The sequence below is a fragment of the Epinephelus fuscoguttatus genome, linkage group LG4, assembly GCF_011397635.1.
Source record: "Epinephelus fuscoguttatus linkage group LG4, E.fuscoguttatus.final_Chr_v1".
Lineage (NCBI taxonomy): Eukaryota > Metazoa > Chordata > Actinopteri > Perciformes > Serranidae > Epinephelus > Epinephelus fuscoguttatus.
Genome location: NC_064755.1, coordinates 25150528 through 25171665, shown reverse-complemented (window position 1 = coordinate 25171665; position 21138 = coordinate 25150528). Strand labels below are relative to the sequence as shown.

Genomic DNA, 21138 nt, shown 5'->3' with positions numbered 1-21138 from the left:
CAGTGTGAGTGAATGTTTGTAAATGACTGGATTTTTTTGCCTTCACAGTGTATTACAAATGCTGCCAGGGAACAGGGCATCTCCTCCTCGCTGCACATGCCGGACAAGGTGCTGAATTTTGTCAAAGATCACTTTCTGATGGACAGCGTGATCCGCAGCCAGCCTCTCCTGCTAAAACGCAATGTGCGCTACACACAGATTGCTGTCCATCGAGTTAAGACAGCGAGAAAAGCGTATAATGTGCTCTTCATTGGCACAGGTAAAGGACTCCTCGCTTACAATCACACACTAACACACTCATCAGTCTTTTTGTAACTTCCTGTGTTTAATTTCAAGTGATACTGTATCTTTCAGATGATGGGAGACTTCATAAAGCCATTAACGTTAACAACAAGATGCACATCATCGAGGAGATTGCGCTCTTCAATGATTCCCGACCAGTGCAACACATTGAGCTGGACACTGAGAAGGTATAGTGCAGCTCAGCTTGTTTTACAGAGCTTTCTGGTGGTGCAAAGTAATAACAAGCTCAGTAAGCGTATTTATTGGCAGTTTAGAGCTTCCATGAGCCATGAAGAGTCACAGCCTAAAGCAGACCTCATGTTCAATGAGCTAATTACATGCAACATTCTCTCAGGGGACCTGCAAACAGCTGGGCTTTTAACAGCTGCAACTGTGACACTTCTTGAATCCTGGCTTGTCTTTGATACTCTGCTTAGATTTGTACATTAGGCTATTAAAGCTGCGTTAAGAAAAGTGCTGTATTTAGATCAGGGTCACACAAGGAAGAGTCTGGATGAAATGAGTAACCTAGTAACTGTATTTGGGGCACTTCCTTCCCGTCCCCTGCTTTGTCATCTCCTCCACAGGGTCAGCTTTATGTTTCCTCTTTCTCTGAACTGGTGGAGGTCCCAGTAGCTAACTGCGCTAATTATCAGAGTTGCGGGGAGTGCATCCTCTCAAGGGATCCTTACTGTGCCTGGAACGGGAGGCAGTGTGTGGATGTCAGACAGGCTCCATCGAGCAAGTATGCATCTCTCTGCACAGTAATCTGCACACAGCTTTCACAGAACCATTTCTATATAATATGTAAATATAAGATGGTTTCTGATTAAATGTATGTGTTTCAGTGCATGGCAGCAGGATGTTGACAAAGCAGACACATCAGCTATTTGCAACAAGACAGTGCCAAGCCCACGGTTTGCTAAACCTCCACCTACACGTAAGTGAACTCCTCTTCTCTCTGTCATAGATTTACAGAGCAGCACTCTGCACTGGATTTTTCACGCTTTACAGTTCAATTTGAGTCTTGATTACAAAATGTGTTCATTGTGTCAAACCATTATTATTCTGAATTCTGCAGTAGATAAGGCAGTGCGGTTTATTTCATGCCATATCTGACTCGATCTATGTCTCTGCTTTGCCTTTCCACAGGAATGTCTTCATGCCAGGTGATCATTATCCCAGCCAACACGTTCAAAGTACTCCCCTGCAGCCTGCGCTCTAATTTGGCTGAAAGGAGGTGGGAGTTCAGTGAGAGCGCGGGTCACTTCCATTACCCCAGCCCAGAGGGGGGGTTAGTGGTGGTAGCTCAAGCTGACAGGCAGGAAACCTATGAGTGCTGGTCAGTGGAAGAAGGCTTCAGACAGCTGCTGGCAAACTACTGTGTGCGGGGCGAGGCCAAGCACGAGAGCACCACCCTGACAGGCCGTTCACGTACACCACTGGTCTCCCAGGAGGAGTTTATCATCCTGCCAGGAGAGGCCCGCTCACCACAGATCAACACTAAGACCTACTGGAACGAGCTGATAGTGGTGTGCGCCCTGCTGGCATTTTCCCTGGTGGTCTTCTCTCTGTTTGTGGTCTACAGGAACCGTGACCACATGAAATCCATGCTCAAGGAGGGAGAGTGCCCCAACATGCAGCAGAAGAAGCCCAGAATAGTGGGGAAACCGGCTGAGAACTTGCCGCTAAACGGCAACACAGTCACAGCGTCGGCGTCAGATCACAAGGGCTACCAGACCCTTAACGACAACTACATCTGCAGCACTCCACCGCATGAGTGCTCATCACCTGACAACAGCAAGAGCTTCTCAGAGTCTGAGAAGAGGCCTCTGAACTTAAGAGAGAGCCACGTAGAGATTTCTCCCACATGCCCACGGCCACGAGTCAGACTGGGCTCCGAGATTAAAGACTCAATAGTGTGAGGCCGGTTTCATGTTGTGTGGAGTTTTAAACTGAAAGCAATGAGTGCACTTGCTGAGAGAGACAAACCCCTGTAAGGGGGAAAACTGAGGATCATCAGACTCTTCATGGAGAGACATTTCATTACACAGATTTTGCACTTTTTTTTTTATTCTGTCCTTGTGGTCCATGTTCATTTCATTTTGTTTCCCCTTCACTCCCCCTTTAATCAAGTGCATTTGGTGCACGCTGAAGAAGTTCCAATTTGCCTTCAGACTTTTGATGCTTTCACGTACGGCTCACAGGAATGTAACAAGCGTAGAGGTGGTGTCACAACTTTGATTCAGTGATTGAATCTCAGGCCCTGTTTACACCTGGTATTAACATGTGTCCTGGGTGATCGAAACACAAGTGGACAGCTCTAAGTACAGCTGTGAATGTATCACAGGCGTCCTTAATGCACATTGAGATTTGATCGCTCAGACCATATTCTGAGTTGGTCTGATCCATATGTGGCCATATTCTTTCAGCAGTGTGTAAGCTAATGTTGCCTAGAACACATTAGGCTGCCTGCTCGGATGACATCCTCGCTTATCTGACACCCCACCAGATATCAAACTTTTGTTGGTGCAGTTGCACAAATGCAGAACTAAAGGACCGTCCCTGATGCCACTCTGCTCCCGACGAACAGCCAGTTCAACATCTGTCCGGTTAGCACGTACTAATACAGCAGCAGCAGCAGCTGTTAAACAGTCCCAAAAAACGTACACTGACAGTGAAACAGCTAAATTCTGTCGCCAAACTTGTTATTAATTGTTAGATAACATTAGCCATGTGATGCTAACAGTTAGCCCTGTCTCCGGCTGCATAGCTGTGTGGACTCCTACTTAATGTCCCCAGCATGGAGCTCACACTACTGCAACAGTAGTCTCATGATAAACACAGAAAGAGAGTAAGGAGTGGCTGCAAATCAATCATAGACTATAAAAATAATGGACCTAGCTACCATGACATAATCCACTGGCATGTGGACTCCTATTTTGAAGCCTCAAATTTGGCATTTTGACTGACGCCATCTTGGTTTGGAGCCAGTGACCATATTTGGGCAAGAGGCGGGTGCTGTAGAGGAGCGAGGGGTAGATCTGACTGAGAACTCGAGGACACTTTTGACAGACAGCCTGTCATCTAAAGCAACACACCCTTAATTATGTGTAAATTTTAGCCTTAATGAAATGTTAGCAGATAAGTTATATAGAAATTAACCACTGTACAGTTAACATAAATGGGAAAATTAGAGACCAAAACCATATTTGTACCAGGCTGTAAACATGTTTATTTCTGCTGTTAAGTTGGGCATGTTAACATGGAGCTCTGTGGAGACTGACTGGCTTCTAGAGCCAGCCTCAAGTGGCCGTTCAAAGAACTGCAGTTTATAGCACTTCCGTATTGGCTTCATTTTTCAACCCTCACACTTAAAATCAGTGCTCTGCGCGTGGCCCAATTAAATAAGATTTTACGCATTTTAAACGTTAAAGGCTTTAAGTGTGTGTAAAGTACACTGCCGGATAAAAACAGTGACGCATTTGGTCTTTGCAGATGGATATGATTTGCAAGTTTATTTGCAATTGGAGCAGGGAAGTGAGATCTGATCACAAGTGGTCATTTGAGACACATGTGGAGACACATTCTAACACCACGTGTGAACAGCGCTGTCTACTTGTGATCAGATCACCCAAGACGAATGAAAATACCAGGTGTAAACAGGCTCTCAAAGCATTACCACTCAGTCCGTCCATATAATATACTGGTAATGCTCTGAAAGGTGCATTGATATTCAAACATGTTCCCACTAACTGCTTACAGTGTTTGCTGTCTTATTTTCGTTCTGTCATCTGGTAAGAGCCTACCCTTTGCTGAGGCTATGCACTATGTACTGTACTGTAGCAAGGTAAACCCTCATACCACAATACACACTTAGAATCCAGTGGCAGGCGAGACAGGACGAAAAAAGTCCTGTCATAGATTTTTTTTTTTTTTTTTTTTTTTTTAGATAGCCAGTGGGCATTCACAGAAGTATACTCATTGTTTAGGCTTGAATATAACAGCGACATGGACAGAATTAAGAGACGAAGAATTGTGCTAAGAGACTGAAAAGGTTGATCATAATTTATGAAGTGGAAGAAAACACAAACAAGGAATCACCTCAGTGGAAATGTTGTAGAAACTCTTACCACCTCAGTCACTACACACCAAAAACATGAATATTGTAGAGTGAGAAATGAAAACACGTTTTTAAGTATTGGTATTATTAGTGAAACCTGACTTTCAACAGGGTTTTCTTTCACCAAATGTGATAAAGGGAAAAAAAAGTCTCATTCCAGGTATTATCATGCTGTTCTTCATGAGATGGGCAGTCTATGCAAAGCAAATAATGTGAAGTGGGGTAAACACCGAGAAAAACCTCACCTCGAGACTGAGTAAGCACAAAGGTGTTGGCGCTGTTAATTACTTTAGGATCAGTGGCACTGCAAACACGCGCACACACACACACACCCACGCACACTCACTCTCATTACACTAACTAAGTATGCAAGAGATTTTAGCCATTTTGGTGTATTTTAGTGCGGCCGAATGTTTCTGTTACAGAGACATCTTTCATAGTCTTTAATGTTATAAATATCTATCACTATTCTCGAAGTGAAATAATAATAAATATTTAAATACTACACCTATTCATAATCCGATTTAAATAACACACATCTGTATAGCCTCAACTTTGATATACATATTAATTGATGAGTGTTGATGAGTAGAAGAAAACACCCTCTGCTTGCTTAAGTGGTTTTAAAGTCAACCATAAAAGCAATAATTTCCATTCTTATCCAGATTGTGTTCCTCATTCAGAAATAATGAATTTTGAACCATGCGATCCACCAGATTTGTGAGTCAGATGTTGGAGTAACTTGAAAGCATTTTTTATATGATATTTAAGTCTTACTTGAGTTCGGCTCTAGTATTGTAATGAGGCCAGCAAAAATAAGAATCCACTAAAACGCAGGAAGGCGTACTGTTTGACTCAGAATGCATAGGATTTGCACATGATGTTGAAAAGCCTTAGTATAATGCAGGTTATGGATTTGATGACAAATCTGAAATGGATAATGCCTTCTGAAAATAATAATCAAGAGACGTGCCTCTTGGGATAATAAACTAACCAGGTAGTAGTGCTGTAGAGTGAAATGTGACACTGTAGGTGTGACAGGACTGGCCACGCTCAGAGACAAGAGTGAAAACGTGTGATGTAATACTGTCAGCGTTGTACAGTATGTGCTCATGAGGTGTCTTTTTTAATTTAATTTCTTTGTCACGGTGGCTTCAAACTTAGTCAGGGACTAAATTTTATTCTGAAAACTGTAGCACATGAATAACCACTGGCTGATTTTAAAGTACTGAACTATAGATAAGCATTAGTATTATGTTACATTTCTTGTAAATGGCACTGCAAAAATGACTCTCTGTGAATTTAAAAGACTGGTCGGCTATAATCAATCATGCAGTATGAACGATTCATGCTTTGACTGTTATTAAAAACAAACCAACGGCAGCTTTTGGTGAAGTGGCTGTCATCAGAACAATATTAAAATTGCAGAACAAATATAAAAGTGGCAGTTAATTAGTAAAACACATGCAGGTACTGAACATGCTTCTCTTTGAGTACAAGCCTAAACTATTAATGCCACAGTGAAAGTATCGTCGTCTGCTCTCTCTTAACGAACCACTGTAGTCTGGCCTTCTATTTGTGACAGTACAAGTTGCTCAGACTCTTGTCGACATGTAAGTAAAAAAAAGAAGAAAAAAAGAGTTTTTATGTAAAATTGTTTTGTAAATTCAGCTGCCAATGTAAAAATATTGTGAATTGTATTTTTTTGTATCATACATCACTACTGTTTGGTTTTTTTTCTTTTTTGTATTGTATATAAAAAGCACTTTATTTTAATTTTTCAAATAAAGATCAAATGGATAATTTTTTTTATTTCAATGACTCGTGATTTTAGAAAGTAAAACAGTTCCTCTCATTATTTATTAAATGTTCACACTGATGAACTTTATTGTTTCCTGTAAATACACACTCATTCTGACTTTGAATCCTGCAACATGCTCCAAAAAAGTTGGGACAGGGACACATTTACCTCCATGTTACATCACCTTTTCTTTTGACAGCACTCAGTGTGTGTTTTGAAAGTGAAATTTCTTCCTTAACATTGACTCAAAGGCCCCCCAAAATCTTCAAAATTTAAAGATTGTTTGGAAGAATGGGCCAAAATCCCATCTGAGCACTGTGAGGGATTAGTTTCTCAATACAGGAAGTGTCTTGAAGCTGGCACTGCAAACAAAGGCTTCTCTAAGTATTGAATTTCAGGTAGTGGGTTAAATATTTCTCCCTGTGTCTTTCCTCTTTATGGATTGAAATGTTAAAACGTCTTTATCGCTGTAGTTTTATTGAGTTAATACAAGTGTCTGGTTTAAATTTCATGTGAATAGCTCCATTGGAATTTATATTTATATGCACTTTTTACACAGCGTCCCATTCTCTACATATATAGCCATAATGTTCATTTTTAAAATACTTTTAATTGTATTTCTTGCCTTTTTAATCTCACAGGGTGGAGTCAGAAATACACACTGCAAACCCAGGAGAACAAAGAGGAGTGTCTGATAAACTCTCATGCACCACACACCTTAAAGGTAAATAGAGGTAAGCACTTGCGTATCTGTTGTGTTTCTATTGTATCACAGCTCCACAGCACACAGGGATGACATCTAACTGAGGATGAAGCCACACACTGGCACTGGCACTGGAAGTGGCACACTGGGTCCATTGATTCGGATGATACCCGCCTACAGTGAGACCTGGACCAATGGGTGTCTGTGTGGTACCCGTGTGAGGCTCCATTGAGACTTTACTAGAGGCTTTTATTGTGGTTGGCACTGAGCCGAGGACACTTGGTGGGACAGAGGAGTCGGGTTGACTTTTAACATCACATTTTAAATACGTTGTGTGTGTGTTTTTACTCATCAAACATGGACCGACCGAGCCTCCGTAGACTGTTTTCTGCCTGTGATGTGAACAAATCGGGTAAAATCGAGTTCGAGGACTTCACCGCTGTCTGTCGCGAGCTCAACGTCCCCGAGACTCACATCAGAACTCTCTTCGACAAGTTCGACGCGGACGAGGACGGGTACATCGACTACAGCCGGTTTTCGTCCCGGTTTCAGGAGGTCTCAGAGACTTTGGACTTGGCGGCTCTTGGAGCTGGGTCGTCCCCAAACCAGGGCTCACCATGGGAGGACTTTCTAGGCAGGACAGATGCGGCGGCTCTCCTCTCAGATAGGTAAACTCACATCCGGTACCGCTGTGCGTTAACCGGTGTTAGCTAGCTAACGGCTACTCATTGTCAGTTGGACGCTAGCTAACGTCAACGGCTGCACTGTGAACCTGTTGGTAGTTTTAGCCTAATTTACTTAACTCATTTTATTTCATTAACATTTAATTAACTTAAACATAGATGTAGTAGATACTTTTCAACCGTTTAGTCTTAATAACTCAGCCACACACAAAAGATAAACGTCAAAGTTTAATATAGATTTAACGGCTCTAACGCCGCACACATTAGTCACACAGGTGTAACGTTAAATGACGAGCTAACGTTAACGGTGCTAGTTTAATAACACTAATCCACTTTTATGTTAATAAATAACATGGACAGACTTTTCCTTATTATCATTAACACTTTAACACAATGGCCTGTGTTCATATATGAGAAACAAACTTAAAAACTTAACGTTACGTATATGTATAGCTGTCACCTCAGTGTATGTCACTGTATGTCATTTTAGTTCATGGGCCACATACACCCAACTTTAATCTCAGAAGGTCCAGACCAATAAAACCAATAACCTATAGGTAATTTCACTTACAATATTTTCTCTTTTTTGTGCAAATAATTATAAGAACATTCTGGAGACGTTCATCCTTTACACATCAGTACATGTCAGTCAGTACATGTTCATTTATTTATACATGTCCTGATACAGCTTCTTTTGGACTGAAGCTGCTGTCTGACAATGATTTACACAATATTCAGTATCTTAAATCATGGTCACAATGAGTATTCATTGTTATATCAGAGGACTGTATTCTGCTCAGGGTGGAAAAGCCTCTGAAGCTGAATTTAACATGAAGTAGGCAACACATTGTTTAATTTGCTCCCAACACTTGGCACCTTTTAGTTTAGTCATCCAGTGGGCCAGATTGGACCCTTTAGCAGGCTGGTTCTGGCCCACAGTCAGTGTGTGTCTATGTTAAGTGGGTATTTTATTTTCCAAAGTTATGGAGGAGAGAAAGCTCCAGAGAAAAAGCCATAATTAACTGCTGTTGATCAAACAGTGAAGATTAAGAAAGGGAAAACTTACTATAATTAACCAGAATTTAACTAGTACGTATGGCAGTTTATTAATAACAAGGGCAGCATTAATAGTTGGCAACTCAACATCTTATGGATGGAGTTGAACATTTGAGACAGATATTTGTGAAAGCTGTTTTCCAATTGTTTTGTCAAATCCTACATGAGAATGAGAGTCTGTGTTAATATTTATTTTGCTGCCTGGCTGTTCAGGTGATATACTATGTATTCACAGTTATGTCTGTGAAATGATTAATGAGCTTTATTCACATCCATCTGTTGCTGAGTCAGATGGTGTGATGCTGATAATAATCCTGTGTGGGATTTAACACAACGCCATGTTATTTGTTTTGTAAAATATTGTCAAAGTTTAAGTTAAAAGATGCTGACTGTTGACTATAAACAGTTAAGATTTAGAAAATGAATACCCAGCCAGAGTTAAACCAGTGTTAGCGCTTATGGAAGTGTATTAATTACAGAGGTATTGTAAGTCGTTAATAACAAAACAAAATTTTAAGTTCTTATAGACCTCCAAGTTGAAAATTTGAGACAGACCGAGATTTGTAAAAGTTGTTTCTTAAGTTGTTTTGGCAGATTCCTACAAGAGAATGAGCCTGTGCTAATATTTATTTTGCTCCCTGGCTGTTCAGATGATATACTACTGTATGTATTCGCAGTTATGTCTGAGTGAAATGATTTATGATCTTTATGCACATCCACCTGTTGCTGAGCCAAATGGTATGATGCTAATGATGATCCTGTGTGGGATTAAAACACAATGGTATATTATTTGTTTAGTAAAATGTTCCTGTCAAAGTTCTACATTTTGCTAAAAATAGCCAAAGGACATTGTCTCCATTTGTTCGATCTAATTTTAATCTTTTAGTGACAGTAGCCTAGATGTTGTGGTAGAATCTGAGTGTTTCAAATGCACAGAGTGTAGAGATTGACAGTGGATCATGCTACATGATTGGCATGAAAAGTTTAATGTTTTGATCATTGTTCCACTTTGAAACTACCAGCTTTAACAGCCACCTTTCAGGCCCACGAGACTGAGTATTTAACGCCAGAGGGATATATTTTGGGCGGAGTATGACACTGAAAAATGTCACTGGCCTGTTCATTGCTAGCAGTAACTATTTGTTCTCCCACAGTCTCAGGGAGCAGCTGGCTGATCTTTACCAGGCCATTCACTCCTCTGCAAACACGACGCTGCTGCAACAGTATGAAGAAATCATCCACTCTCTGATCAGTCAAAGCCTGGACAACAGACTAGAGTGTGAACAGCTGGAGACCAGTATAAAGCGGTGAGGACAAGTGTCAGTGTTTTATTATGTGGGCTCAGCACACTTCAGAACATCTGACTAGTGACATGAAAAGAAACAGAATAATAAAAAGATAATGGGCCATTATTTAAACAAGTCATGTTACACAGATGTTAATTATGAGGGACACTCTGCTTATATGGCTATAATGTGTGTATGGGCAGAGTCATTCACTACTCAGTGACTGTTTCAAAGTGAACTTGTTGGCAAGTTAGTTTTTTAGCTTTGTAGAATTTATTAGATAATCATAATTGTCCTTACAGTGACCGAACTTTTTATCACAGAGCAGTGGTGAACTGCTCCCCTCTTGTGGCTGTATACCAGAGAGACAGTGGATATAAATTCCCCAGGCTCTGACTCCAGTGCATCAGCTGGGATAACCAGCTTGGTGTAAAGCTGCATTTATTGATTATAGCCCTCTAGACGAGAGGGCAGAAAAATATTTGAAAAAAAAAAGCAGACTAACTGTGCGTTCCAATACCCATTATATCATACTATATAGTATACCAGAGGAAGATTTAGTATGTCCCAATACATAGTATATCAAATGCAGTATGCCAAAAATACTGATTTTGCAGTATGCAAGCCAGCATGCTTTTCTGGATATTCTGATCCACAATCCTCTGCACAGGGGATGATACGTCGCATCCGCTGACCCGCAAACAGATGACAGCTGTCAGAAATTGCAATGACAGATGACCGCGAATTCAAGTAACTGATGACCAGTCGAATAGTAATAACAGGAATATTAATTTTTGAAGAGAACAAAATAATCCTAAATATTCCCAACAAAAGATACGAAAATAAAAATGACAGAGAACTGCAGATGTAATTTCACTGTCGCAAATTTAGTATGTTAGAATCTACAATCTGTGCAGTTATAATTCTAAAGGTAAACTACATGCATTACAAAGTAACAACAGCAGAGGTCTGCGGGTTGATCTCCATCGCTGGCGAACTAGGTAAGAGGCGTTCATTTAATGTCCAAGGTAACAGATACAAAAGCAAGAGGGTCAAAGTTCAGGGCTTAATGTTATGAGAAAGACGTACGTCCCAATTGTGTGCATACTGCATGCAATAGTACGTACTTTATAAAGGCAGCTGCAGCACATACTAAAATTAAAAAGAAAAAGGTTTTTGCTGGTTTGGATACTGTACAGTGTTTTCAAGATACATTGAATGTCTAAATCAGTACTTAATGAGTAGTACTGCATTCTTGAATATTATCCTGAGGTCACCCCAGTGTAGCTGGCATCAGAGAAAAGAAGAAGAAGCTTGACTACAATGCTACTTTAAGATTTTTCACAGTGGTTACTGAAGCTGAACAATGATTGTAAATGCTGCAGGCTGTATTTTAAAGGCTTAAGGAAGATGCGAGTTAAGTCTTTTAATAATTTCATTTATATCTGTGAAGTGACCCGTCACATAGCACCTTGCATCGACTATTGAATTTCACTCCTACACATGGGAGTAAACTCTGTCTGAGCTGTTTTTGTTGAAGCTCTGTCTGTGCTTCAGTAACTGCAAGGCATTAGAAAGGTGACATTCCTTCTTCAAGGAAGTAGGAAGACTTAAATGTGCTGCTCTGCCTGTTCTTTCAGTCCTTTTACAAACTGGATATACCCATTTTTGTGCTGACGTTTCTACTATGTTGAAATAAATATGTTTGAAATCTTGGCGTTAAACTTTTACCAAACTAAAAATAAATCATATGCGAGATCTCATTGAGAAATTTCACTGAAGCGCTCAGTGCACCTGTGGAGGCTGTCCCTCCCTCAGCTCTGGTTGGTTCACGGTGTCTTATCTGATGAGAGCAGAGCAGTGACGCCACATCAGTCAAGTAGAATTGACAAAAGGATCATAGGTGAATGGATTCTTCTTATTATTCCTGCTGTATTAATCTATTGGACAACTATTAGAGGATCTGCTTTGATTCAGCTGCAGTGAGGCTGCCAGTACAAACTTGACTGTACTTTTTTCTTCAAACAGAGCTGAGGAGATGAACAACAGTCAGCTGGCAGAACTGGAGGACGATATACAACAGCAGCTTGCCAGAACGGAGGAGAGGGTGAGAGACGAGGTAAGTGTGATACCTGCAGCATTTACAGTGGATGATTGCTCCTGTGATTTACTCCAGTATTTACAGAGAAATGTAACAAAACAGACAAATTTACGGTAATAAAAGCAGCTTCACTTAATCAATAAACAGTACACTGAGAAACTGACGAGAGGAATGTATTTTATTTCATAGCAAAGTGGAAATTTCACTTCACAGCTCCTCCTGAGCTACCTGCATATTTGTGGTGCGGCACACAGCAGCAGGTTGCATACCTCTTCACAAAGAGCCTCTGTTAAGGCAGATGAAAGCCCCTCTTCAAGGCCCGAGTCGTTCAGCACCTCTAACTGCTTTGGTTTCATGTTTGTAGGAGCGCAGGAAGATGGAAGGAGTCATGGCGACCATGCAGAGGAAGCACGAGAATGAGGTTGCAGACCTGCGTGCAGCTGTGGACAGACTGTTAAAGGTAGGTTATCACACACAACATGCTTTTTATTTGTTCTTCCAGGGTATACAGATTATATAAAGATGATGATAATGTTTTCTTACATTATGAAAAAGAGAGAGAAGAAAGCCAGTGTAAATGAAAGACTCTGGCTTAATTTCTGCTGCACCAGACAAACAGAGGAAGTGTTTTCCAAATGTGTCACAGTTTATAGGTGACTTTTCAAAGGGCAACTTCAAAGACCCTTATAGACGTGATATCCAATGTCCAGACAGTATGAGAGAAGGAGTCAGATTTAGGAATCAGGGATGCTGCTTGGATGCAGTTTGTGTAAGGACAGGCACAGAGGATCATGTTTGACGCTCTATGTACAAACTATGGGAGCTAGACATGCTAGCCCCCATAGTTTGTGTTTATAATCCAGCTACATGCTATTTCTTGTCTTGCCTGCTTTTCTGCCACAGCACCAGTAATGTTACTTTTTTAAAAAAAAATTAAATAACCTGTCAAAGAGCAACAAATGAAAGTTCTGTGAGAGCAGCAGCAGTTTAAACTTGTAGACCTGGACATTAGACATTGCCACCTACAGATAATGTGGTCAGCGTGTGAAAGAGATACACCTATTTTGTTATAGCTGCTGTTTTGTGTGTGTGTGTCTGATTACATTTAAGTGCAAGCTAATATAATTGGTAAAAATGGAACATCATTGTCTCACACAACTCCACTTATGTATGTGTACATAGACGAGGCAACCAGAAGTCCATTCATTCCTATGGGAATCTCTGTGATATCCAATGTGCCTGTGAAACTCCTCCCTTCTGTAGTATTTCGGTCTGGAATTTGCCTCGAGCACGTGACAGTGTGCTAGCTTAATTTACAGGCTGCTAACTGGCTAACAGCTATTACCTTCAACTCAGTTGCCTGTGTTGATTGTCAGGTGAGAGTTTATGATTAAAAAGAACTTGTTTATCTCGTTTTAACACATGGTGAATCTGAGTAATGTTACTCTGCTAAAATATGGTTATACATTATATACAGTCAAATTGTCATTATGACTCGTTGAGCCATTTATACATTTTTTAATGAAATATTTATTTGTTGCCATGCAATATTGGTCCTGTTTTTGTCTCAGTAATGTTCCAAGCACATATTCCAAACTACGGTAAATATGCTGGCAGAAATCATGCTTCATATCACAGGCCCTGTTTGTACCTGGTACTAACGTGCATGTGGAGTGATCTGATCACAAGAGGACAGCACTAAATGCAAGTGTAAATGACCACTTAGACGCATTGTAATCCAATAACCGCTTGTTCAGGTAGTCTGTGGCATATTTGACCACATATCTTTTGTAGTGTAAACACTTATGTGTCCCAGTGCGTCCCTGACAAGGACTATGTTGTCAGTGCAGGACATGGTGATTGTTTAGGTCACGGCGTCCTAACAATCAATCATCATCATCCATCGTTTTACCCCATGGAAGGAGACCTGTTGGATTCTGTTGACAGTGGTATTTCCAGCTGCACCGACACAACCGCTAACTTGACTTGTGAGCATGCCAGTGAGCAGTTATCAAGAGTGTGGGTGTAATGACTGTGCACAATGCCCTTTGATTTTCCACTGTAAATGACATAGGCAGTAAAGAAAAGAGAACACACATGGTCAGCAGGAGACACATGATAGACACAGGTGTGATCTGTGATGTGTCTTGGCTGTCCACTGGTGTTCAGATCACTGAAATGCACATTAATACCAGGTGACAAGCTCATAGTTAATTAAAGAGTATAAACACAATTTCTAACCCTGTTGATCACATGGCAGTAGTCTTCTATTCATTACCCAGATGAGGCAAACCCTCCTATTGTCCCTTTACGTCACAGAGTAAATAAGACAGTTTAAACACACATAACTGTTGCATAATATTAGAACATCATACAGGTCAGTAAGTCTGGAAATGTCTTTCTACATTTTTTTATTAGAACAGATTGGCTTATCAACATCTGAAACTGTTTTACAAAATGTTCTTGTAAATGTCTGTTCTCAAGAGCCAAGAGGACTCTCAATCCAACCACACAAAGGAGGAGGTGGTCAGACTAAACAACCAGATCAGTGATCTGTCACAGGTACGTCATTTTAGAAAGGTTTGTTTTGTATGTTGTGTGGAATAGTTCCAGTTATTAATTAAACCTCCTCACAGGAAAATGAGGAGCTGCGGAGCTCTCTGCTGCAAGCACAGACGAACATCGCCATCCTGCACGCAGAGCTGGACAAGCTGAAGAATATGTACGCAGACCAGAAAGCTCAACATGACAGGTGAGGCAGTGTCTTTAAGCTCGGCTCAATTCATGTCTGTTGACACAAAATATGATCTTGAATCCAGCTCATGTGGCTTTTGTTTCTTTACAGAGAAACAGAAGAACTGAAGAGGATGGTTTTGGAGTACCAGTCATATTCCAGTCAGATCCAGATTCTCCAGTAAGACCGTCTTTCACTTGATAAAGCTGTTGTGCATTTCTGCCAGTGCTTGAGTAAGAGCCTGTAAGTCATTATAATGGGAAACTTTCCCAATATAATGGCTTCATATCTCAAAATAATGACTTAACTTTCTCAGTATTTTGACTGACCACATGATAGGCCAAAGTCAAAATATGAAGTTTCGTATTATTTTGACATATTAGGTCACTATTTGGAGATAAGAAAGTCATTATTGTGAGAAGGTTTCTCATTATTTTGCAATTCGAAGTCATTATTTTGAGAGTTTCTCATAAAAATGACAGGATCTTTTGTTTGTTTTTCATCACAGTGGCAGAAATGGGCTTTCGTAGTTAAGTGTGGACATTTAGTAAGATTTTTTTTTCTGGTGTCCTAATTAAGACTGCAGGGATTTTGTAATACCTTGTCATAAAAAGTTAATAATTACCATCCTTTTTTTTTTAAAGGTTTGGTTCAACAAAATGAAAAATCCTCATCCACATTTACCTCTGGCTCTATCCAGCCAGGCAAGATAGTTTCAATTTAATTGCTCGTGCTTTGAGATTTCTGTTACCACAAATACAGTAGATGGGAGTTGAATTGTTGTTGTACAAGTTTATTAACTGGGATAAACCACTACAGCTTACAGCTGTGGCCGCAGGCTTTATGTTTTCTACCTGAACGTCTGTCTGTCCTAATCGCATGAATGTGATATCTCAAGAAGGCCTTAAGGAGAATTTCTTTAAATTTGGCACAAATGTCCATTTGGACTCAACAATGGAGTGATTAGATTTTGGGGAGCAAAGGTCAAAGATCACTGTGACCTCACAAAACATACTTTTGGCCATAACTCAAGAATTCACATGTGTATTATGACACAATTTCACTCAAATGTCTCAGAGGATTAAATGATGACATTTCATATCCAAAAGGTCAAAGGTCAGCATCACTGTGACAAAGTAATGTTCTGCAAAGACACGTTTTCCTGACCCTTATTCAACACCATCACTCAGGAACAGAAGGGGAGACATTTGGTCAGATACTGAAGTGATGACATCAATCTTAGGTGTCCACCTTGAAACTGTGCTGATTGTGTAGATGTTCTGTGCTGCTCAGGGGAAAATCTGTGCACAGCATCCATGTTTGTCCATCCATTTTGTAGCTTCTTTGCAGCAACATTCATATTTGAAATACCGTCTACTGTCATGGCTACATGTGAGTCTGGACAGATGTGAGCTGTAACTGCAACTGGACTGATTCACAGAGGCATACAACTGTGAGGCAGTAATTCTAGTTGTGTAAATGTTTTTTTTTTACTATGTGTTCTATATTCTGGAATATACCATCCAGGTTATGTTACACTACATACAAAGCACATCTTGACTTACCAATACAACGTGTTTACCACACCACAGTTCCTGAAAGTAAATGTTTGTATATGTATGTGACTCTGTCTTGTATTTCCTTGAACACATCATCAGGGAAACAAACAAAAAGCTGTATGACAGTAATGATGGGCTGCGCTCTGCGTTGGCCACTGAAGCAGTTGCAGCCAAAAGGAGGGTGAGTCCTTTGTTTCCTGATGACATATTTCCTCATACCCACTGGCTCTGCATCAGATAGAAGCTAACAGTAAATTGTTTTCACTAGTTCAAGTGTAAAAAAGTTTCCTCCCTGACATTCCTAATCTGCTCAACAGCTGTCTCCCCAAAATGAAATCCCGGCCCGAAGGATGAAGCCCCTCCGGCAGAGCACACTCAACCATGGCAGGTATATAAAGTTTTTTACACACCACTGTGAATCTGTGGATTGATCTCGCTGAATTAAATTGTCACAGCTAAACCAAGCGTGTGTGTCTGTGCGTTGGTGCAGCTCGGAGCCAGATCCCAGCAAAACGACCTATTCTCATGTGGCCACCTGGGCCGATAAGTACCTGGACAGTGGAGTCTCGCTGCCCATGGACACAGCTGAGAGCTCAGGGAGCGATTATGACAGCGATGACAGTAGGGACTCAGTGGAAACTGTGCACCACAGTTACTCATACGTCCCATCTGATGTGGAGGTCAGAACACACTCCAGGTTTAGTTATCAGGTCAGATAATGCCAACATGAAGACTTTAAAGTACTATTTACTTTGTTACAGATATCAGACTTGAAATCTGAAGCTGCAGTGTCGATGGCTCCTAGCAAGGCGAGCTCTCTTGCATCATCCCTACGAAGACGTTTGTCTGCATTTTCTACAAAGGTACAGTGGTTTTTGAATGCACGAGACCCCTCCAGTAAGCATTCATTTTGGTGATTTGTTTGTCAAGACTTCTGGGTTACGACTAGACTACATTGTCTTTCAGCCATTCTGACGGTGTGGCTCCAGAGGTGGCAAACAATTTCCACTTGTAGCCTCTTGCCATGTCTTCAAATGTCTACCAGTTGAGAGTAGTTCTATGATATACTCCCTATGTTAGGTTAAAGGACAAAACACATCGTCGGCGAACATTGCGTGTCAAAAAATATGCCCCTATTATTGTCACTGTGCAACCCCATACCAGCGGCGGCAGGACGCACCACCCAATGGCACTATATGCCACCGTCCTATTTCCAGCCTCACCACTCCTAGAATTAAATGCATTTTTCCCCACTCGTGCTGCTTGTATGTACCAGCTCCTGGAGCAGCTCAACTCCTCTCCTCACTATTGATGCAAAGAGAACTCTGTTGCTGTGTCACATGTCTGACAAAGACTGGATGAAGAGAGACTCCTTGTTGAGGTTGAAAAATATCCCAAGCTTAACGACCTGCAATCCCGTCATTATAAAGTCAATGGCCAAAAAGCTTTTGCCTGGTGAGTCTTGTCCCTGGACACTGGCTCTTCAGGTGAGAAATCAAGTTTAATTAGGGGCAGTCCACACATGATTTTAAGTTAATGCAGAGGTGGAGGAAATACAGATCTTTCAGTAAAAGTAGTAATAACTTTGCATGGTCGTCTGTGAATGAGCTGCAGCGAATGTGTGCTCGTAGCAGTACTTGATGCGTGTCACATGACGCACAGCGCCGCAGCGGTGCCTTTGTGTTTTTCAGCTCAACAGTCCCAAAGAAGTCAAATTTGCCAGAAATTTAAAAGAGAAAAAAAAAAAGCAACAAAAACACCACAAACAAACATTAGAATTTGTGTAGCAAAGTATTTTTTTCTTTCCTCCCCTGTTAATTATATCACAACCCCTCAGATTTATATTGCAACCCTCAGGTTCGCAACCACTTATATAATCAGTTCAAGGTTTTTCATTTGTCCAATACTTTGTTTAGAACTAAATTCTGCACACCTAATGACTTTCCCATCAGCCTCTGTGTTAAGTGCTAATTAGCTAAACTAAGATGGTCAACACGGAAAGCATTAAACTTGTTAAACATCAGCACTGCCAATGTTAGCATGCCGATGTTAGCATTTAGCTCAAAGTCTGGCTGCATCTACGTAGCGTCACAGCCTCACAGAGCTGTTAGTACACCTGTAGACTTTCAGTCTTGCAAAGATGTCAAGGTTACATATAACTGAAGCTAATGCTGCAATTTAAATGACTGAATTTCAATGTGCATTTTGAATACATATTGAAATATGGTCACTGAAAGTTGTATGAAATTTGAAAAATGTTTCTTAAACCAAATTGTTCCTGGTTTAAACATCTTTTGACCTGCAGGTAACTAAATTATTTTGGAACAAACCACAACCACAACTTACAGTTTTCATCAGCAGATTGTGTTCAGTCATTATCATGTGAGCTAAGTCTGAAACTCGAATCATGTGAGAACAGGTGGTTGTATCATAGACTGGCAGATGTGATCAAGAGCTTCTAGAAAAACAGTAATGCAGACCTTGAGTTTAGGCAAGAATAAACATTCACACTCAACTAATAAATGCCTACTGTTCTCTTTATTTACTACAAACAAAAAAATTTTCCATGTTAAAGACGGTAAGCTTGTTATCTTCTGTTGTATTTCTGAAGCCTTTAGAAGCCGACATAGTAGAATCTGAGGAACCTACTCCGATGTACCGTCTGGTTTTAGCCGGAGACGCAGGAGCTGGAAAGTCCAGCTTCCTGCTGAGACTGACACTCAACGAGTTCAGGGGAGACATTCAGACAACGCTGGGTAGGTGCCTCAGTAAACACATCATCATTTCATTTAATACTGACACATTCTTGATATCAGACGTTTGAATCTGCTTTTTTGGTTCTCAGGAGTAGATTTTCAAATAAAGAGGATGCTTGTGGACGGAGAGAAGACGAGCCTGCAGATATGGGACACAGCCGGGCAGGAGAGGTACTGCACTGACTCTTGTGGTGTTTCTTAAGGAAGTAGCAACAGGAAAAGATGGTGTTATTGATTATAAGTGTCAACTTTAAAGGTCCAGTGTGTAGGATTTAGGGGGATATATTAACAGAAATGGATTAGAATATAACAAGTATGTTTTCTGTAGTTTATAATATCCTGAAAATGAGAATCATTATTTTTTATAACCTTATGCCTTGTTCAGACCAAAGATTGGCGACAAGACGAGCTGAAACAGGCAACTACTTACAATGCACTGTTCTGTAGCGTTCTAAAAAAACCTGCAGGTTCACACCAATACAACTAGATGAGGTGGTATATCATCTCTGTACAACAAATCTCTCTACTTCCATTCTGATTTCCAGTTTTTCAGGCTTATATTGTGGCTGAATATAATTTGTGGCTTCTTAAAATATGAATGAGGATAGTGATAGTGAGATACTGGCTACAGCTGCATTTGTAGTAATGTAGTGTAGTAATGTAGTGTAATAAATATGCCACAATGATATGAATAACCAGCGGCAATTAATCAGTCAGTGAGAATGTGTGTGCGTGAGGGGGCATAAGCACATACGGCGAGCAGCAGCAATAACCCACCGTCCGACACCAGCACACCGTGAGGACAGAAACCGAGGTGGGGACGGAGCCCCTGCCACAGCAAGCGAACATGCCATCTGCAGTCATTTTGATTTGACCAACAGACTTCACTACAAGCTGATTGGCTGTTAAAACAGGTGAGGTGTTTTACGTTCTAAAACCAACATTTCTTGTGATTATAGGTTTCGTAGTATTGCCAGATCCTATTTCCGTAAAGCTCACGGAGTCCTGCTCCTCTACGACGTCACCTCAGAAAGCAGCTTTCTCAACGTCAGAGCCTGGGTGGATCAGATTCAGGTAACTAATTGAAAATGCTGATTGACAAATGTTGAATGAAAATGACCAGGCCCTAAAAGCAGGATTATATTTTACAATGTCCTTGTTTTTATGCAGGATTCAACGGACGAGAAAATCCCCATGTGTGTTATTGGAAACAAGGTGGACCTCCGAGAGGAGCTTCCAGAGGGGAGCTGTGTGAGCAGTATGCACGGAGAGAAGTTGGCCAAGGTGAGTAACTTTTCATTCCACATGATGAAAGAGTGTTTACGCAGACGCCCGGCCTCCCAGGTGTCTAAATAAACTGACTTCAGTCAGGTATGTCGACGCTTTGCTTGCAGGCATACGGCGCCTTGTTCTGCGAAACGAGTGCCAAAGAGGGAACCAACGTCGTGGAGACCGTGCTTCATCTAGCGAGGTAGGAGGCCGTTGAGAGAGAGAGTGAGTGAGTTTGAGTTTTTCCTCCAAAAACCATGGCAACACTTAGACTTGTTTTCCATTCCCACAGAGAAGTAAAGAAAAATGTCAAACTGAGGCGGCAGTCAGATTCTCAGGTCAGACTGAGTCAATCCAACCCAAAGAAGACTCTCAACGCCTGCTGCGGACTGTAGATGGTTGATATCAGTAGACACGATGGAGCAGAGAAATGATTCTATTTCTTTATGAAGAACAATTTTCTTATGTTTTAACCTTTAGAATATTTAACTCTCAAACCTTGAATATATTTTCATAAATGTTAATTCTCTGATCAAAATGAAGGTTTCAGTTGCACATATAAATGCATGTAATGTAATCATGCATATATTTTTCTTAGGTTTTGTATTTTTTAGGTAGTAAAGTCATTTTATAAAGTAGATAAATTGACTTAGATTTAACTCAGTTTTTAACTGTCAGCCAGTAAAAAAAATAGTCTTTTTTAAATTAATGCACTTTTTTCTGTTTGAGACGAAACTTGATTCTTGAAGACAAAACAAAAAGACAAATTAATTTTTTTGAAACAT

General features: G+C 40.6%; 2 protein-coding genes across 5 annotated transcripts in view; both read left to right on the top strand.

Annotated features, from left to right (window-relative positions):
* The window catches only part of sema4ba (sema domain, immunoglobulin domain (Ig), transmembrane domain (TM) and short cytoplasmic domain, (semaphorin) 4Ba), a 95408-nt gene extending 89212 nt beyond the window's left edge, over positions 1-6196 (top strand). For all 3 annotated transcript variants that reach the window (XM_049574624.1, XM_049574626.1, XM_049574623.1), the window contains exons 11-15: positions 49-259; positions 355-470; positions 870-1027; positions 1131-1222; positions 1435-6196. In XM_049574624.1, the coding sequence (XP_049430581.1) occupies positions 49-259; positions 355-470; positions 870-1027; positions 1131-1222; positions 1435-2207 (1350 nt within the window). In that variant the 3' untranslated portion in view covers positions 2208-6196. The remainder of the gene's footprint in view (positions 1-48; positions 260-354; positions 471-869; positions 1028-1130; positions 1223-1434) is intronic.
* A 798-nt stretch (positions 6197-6994) lies between these two features.
* On the top strand, positions 6995-20781 carry zgc:162879 (ras and EF-hand domain-containing protein). 2 transcript variants are annotated; one of them, XM_049573522.1, is made up of 17 exons: positions 6995-7577; positions 9803-9955; positions 11963-12053; positions 12400-12495; positions 14520-14597; positions 14672-14787; positions 14881-14949; positions 16428-16509; positions 16646-16716; positions 16819-17008; positions 17090-17191; positions 18940-19084; positions 19174-19255; positions 20044-20158; positions 20255-20368; positions 20479-20555; positions 20646-20781. In XM_049573522.1, exons 1-17 carry the CDS (start codon positions 7267-7269, stop codon positions 20746-20748), a joined length of 1995 nt encoding a protein of 664 aa, XP_049429479.1. In that variant the 5' UTR covers positions 6995-7266; the 3' UTR covers positions 20749-20781. The 2 variants fall into 2 exon arrangements, with proteins under 2 accessions (XP_049429479.1, XP_049429480.1); XM_049573523.1 differs by lacking the exons at positions 6995-7577; positions 9803-9955 and adding an exon at positions 11709-11837.
* The last annotated feature ends 357 nt before the right edge of the window (positions 20782-21138 follow it).

Bases quoted from the DNA above. Each gene is read 5' to 3' on its own strand.
- zgc:162879 (XM_049573522.1), top strand. From the start codon at position 7,267: ATGGACCGACCGAGCCTCCGTAGACTGTTTTCTGCCTGTGATGTGAAC. The intron at 17,009-17,089 runs GTCAGAACACAC...ACTTTGTTACAG, and splicing joins ACGTCCCATCTGATGTGGAG to ATATCAGACTTGAAATCTGA. The intron at 19,256-20,043 runs GTACTGCACTGA...TTGTGATTATAG, and splicing joins GACACAGCCGGGCAGGAGAG to GTTTCGTAGTATTGCCAGAT.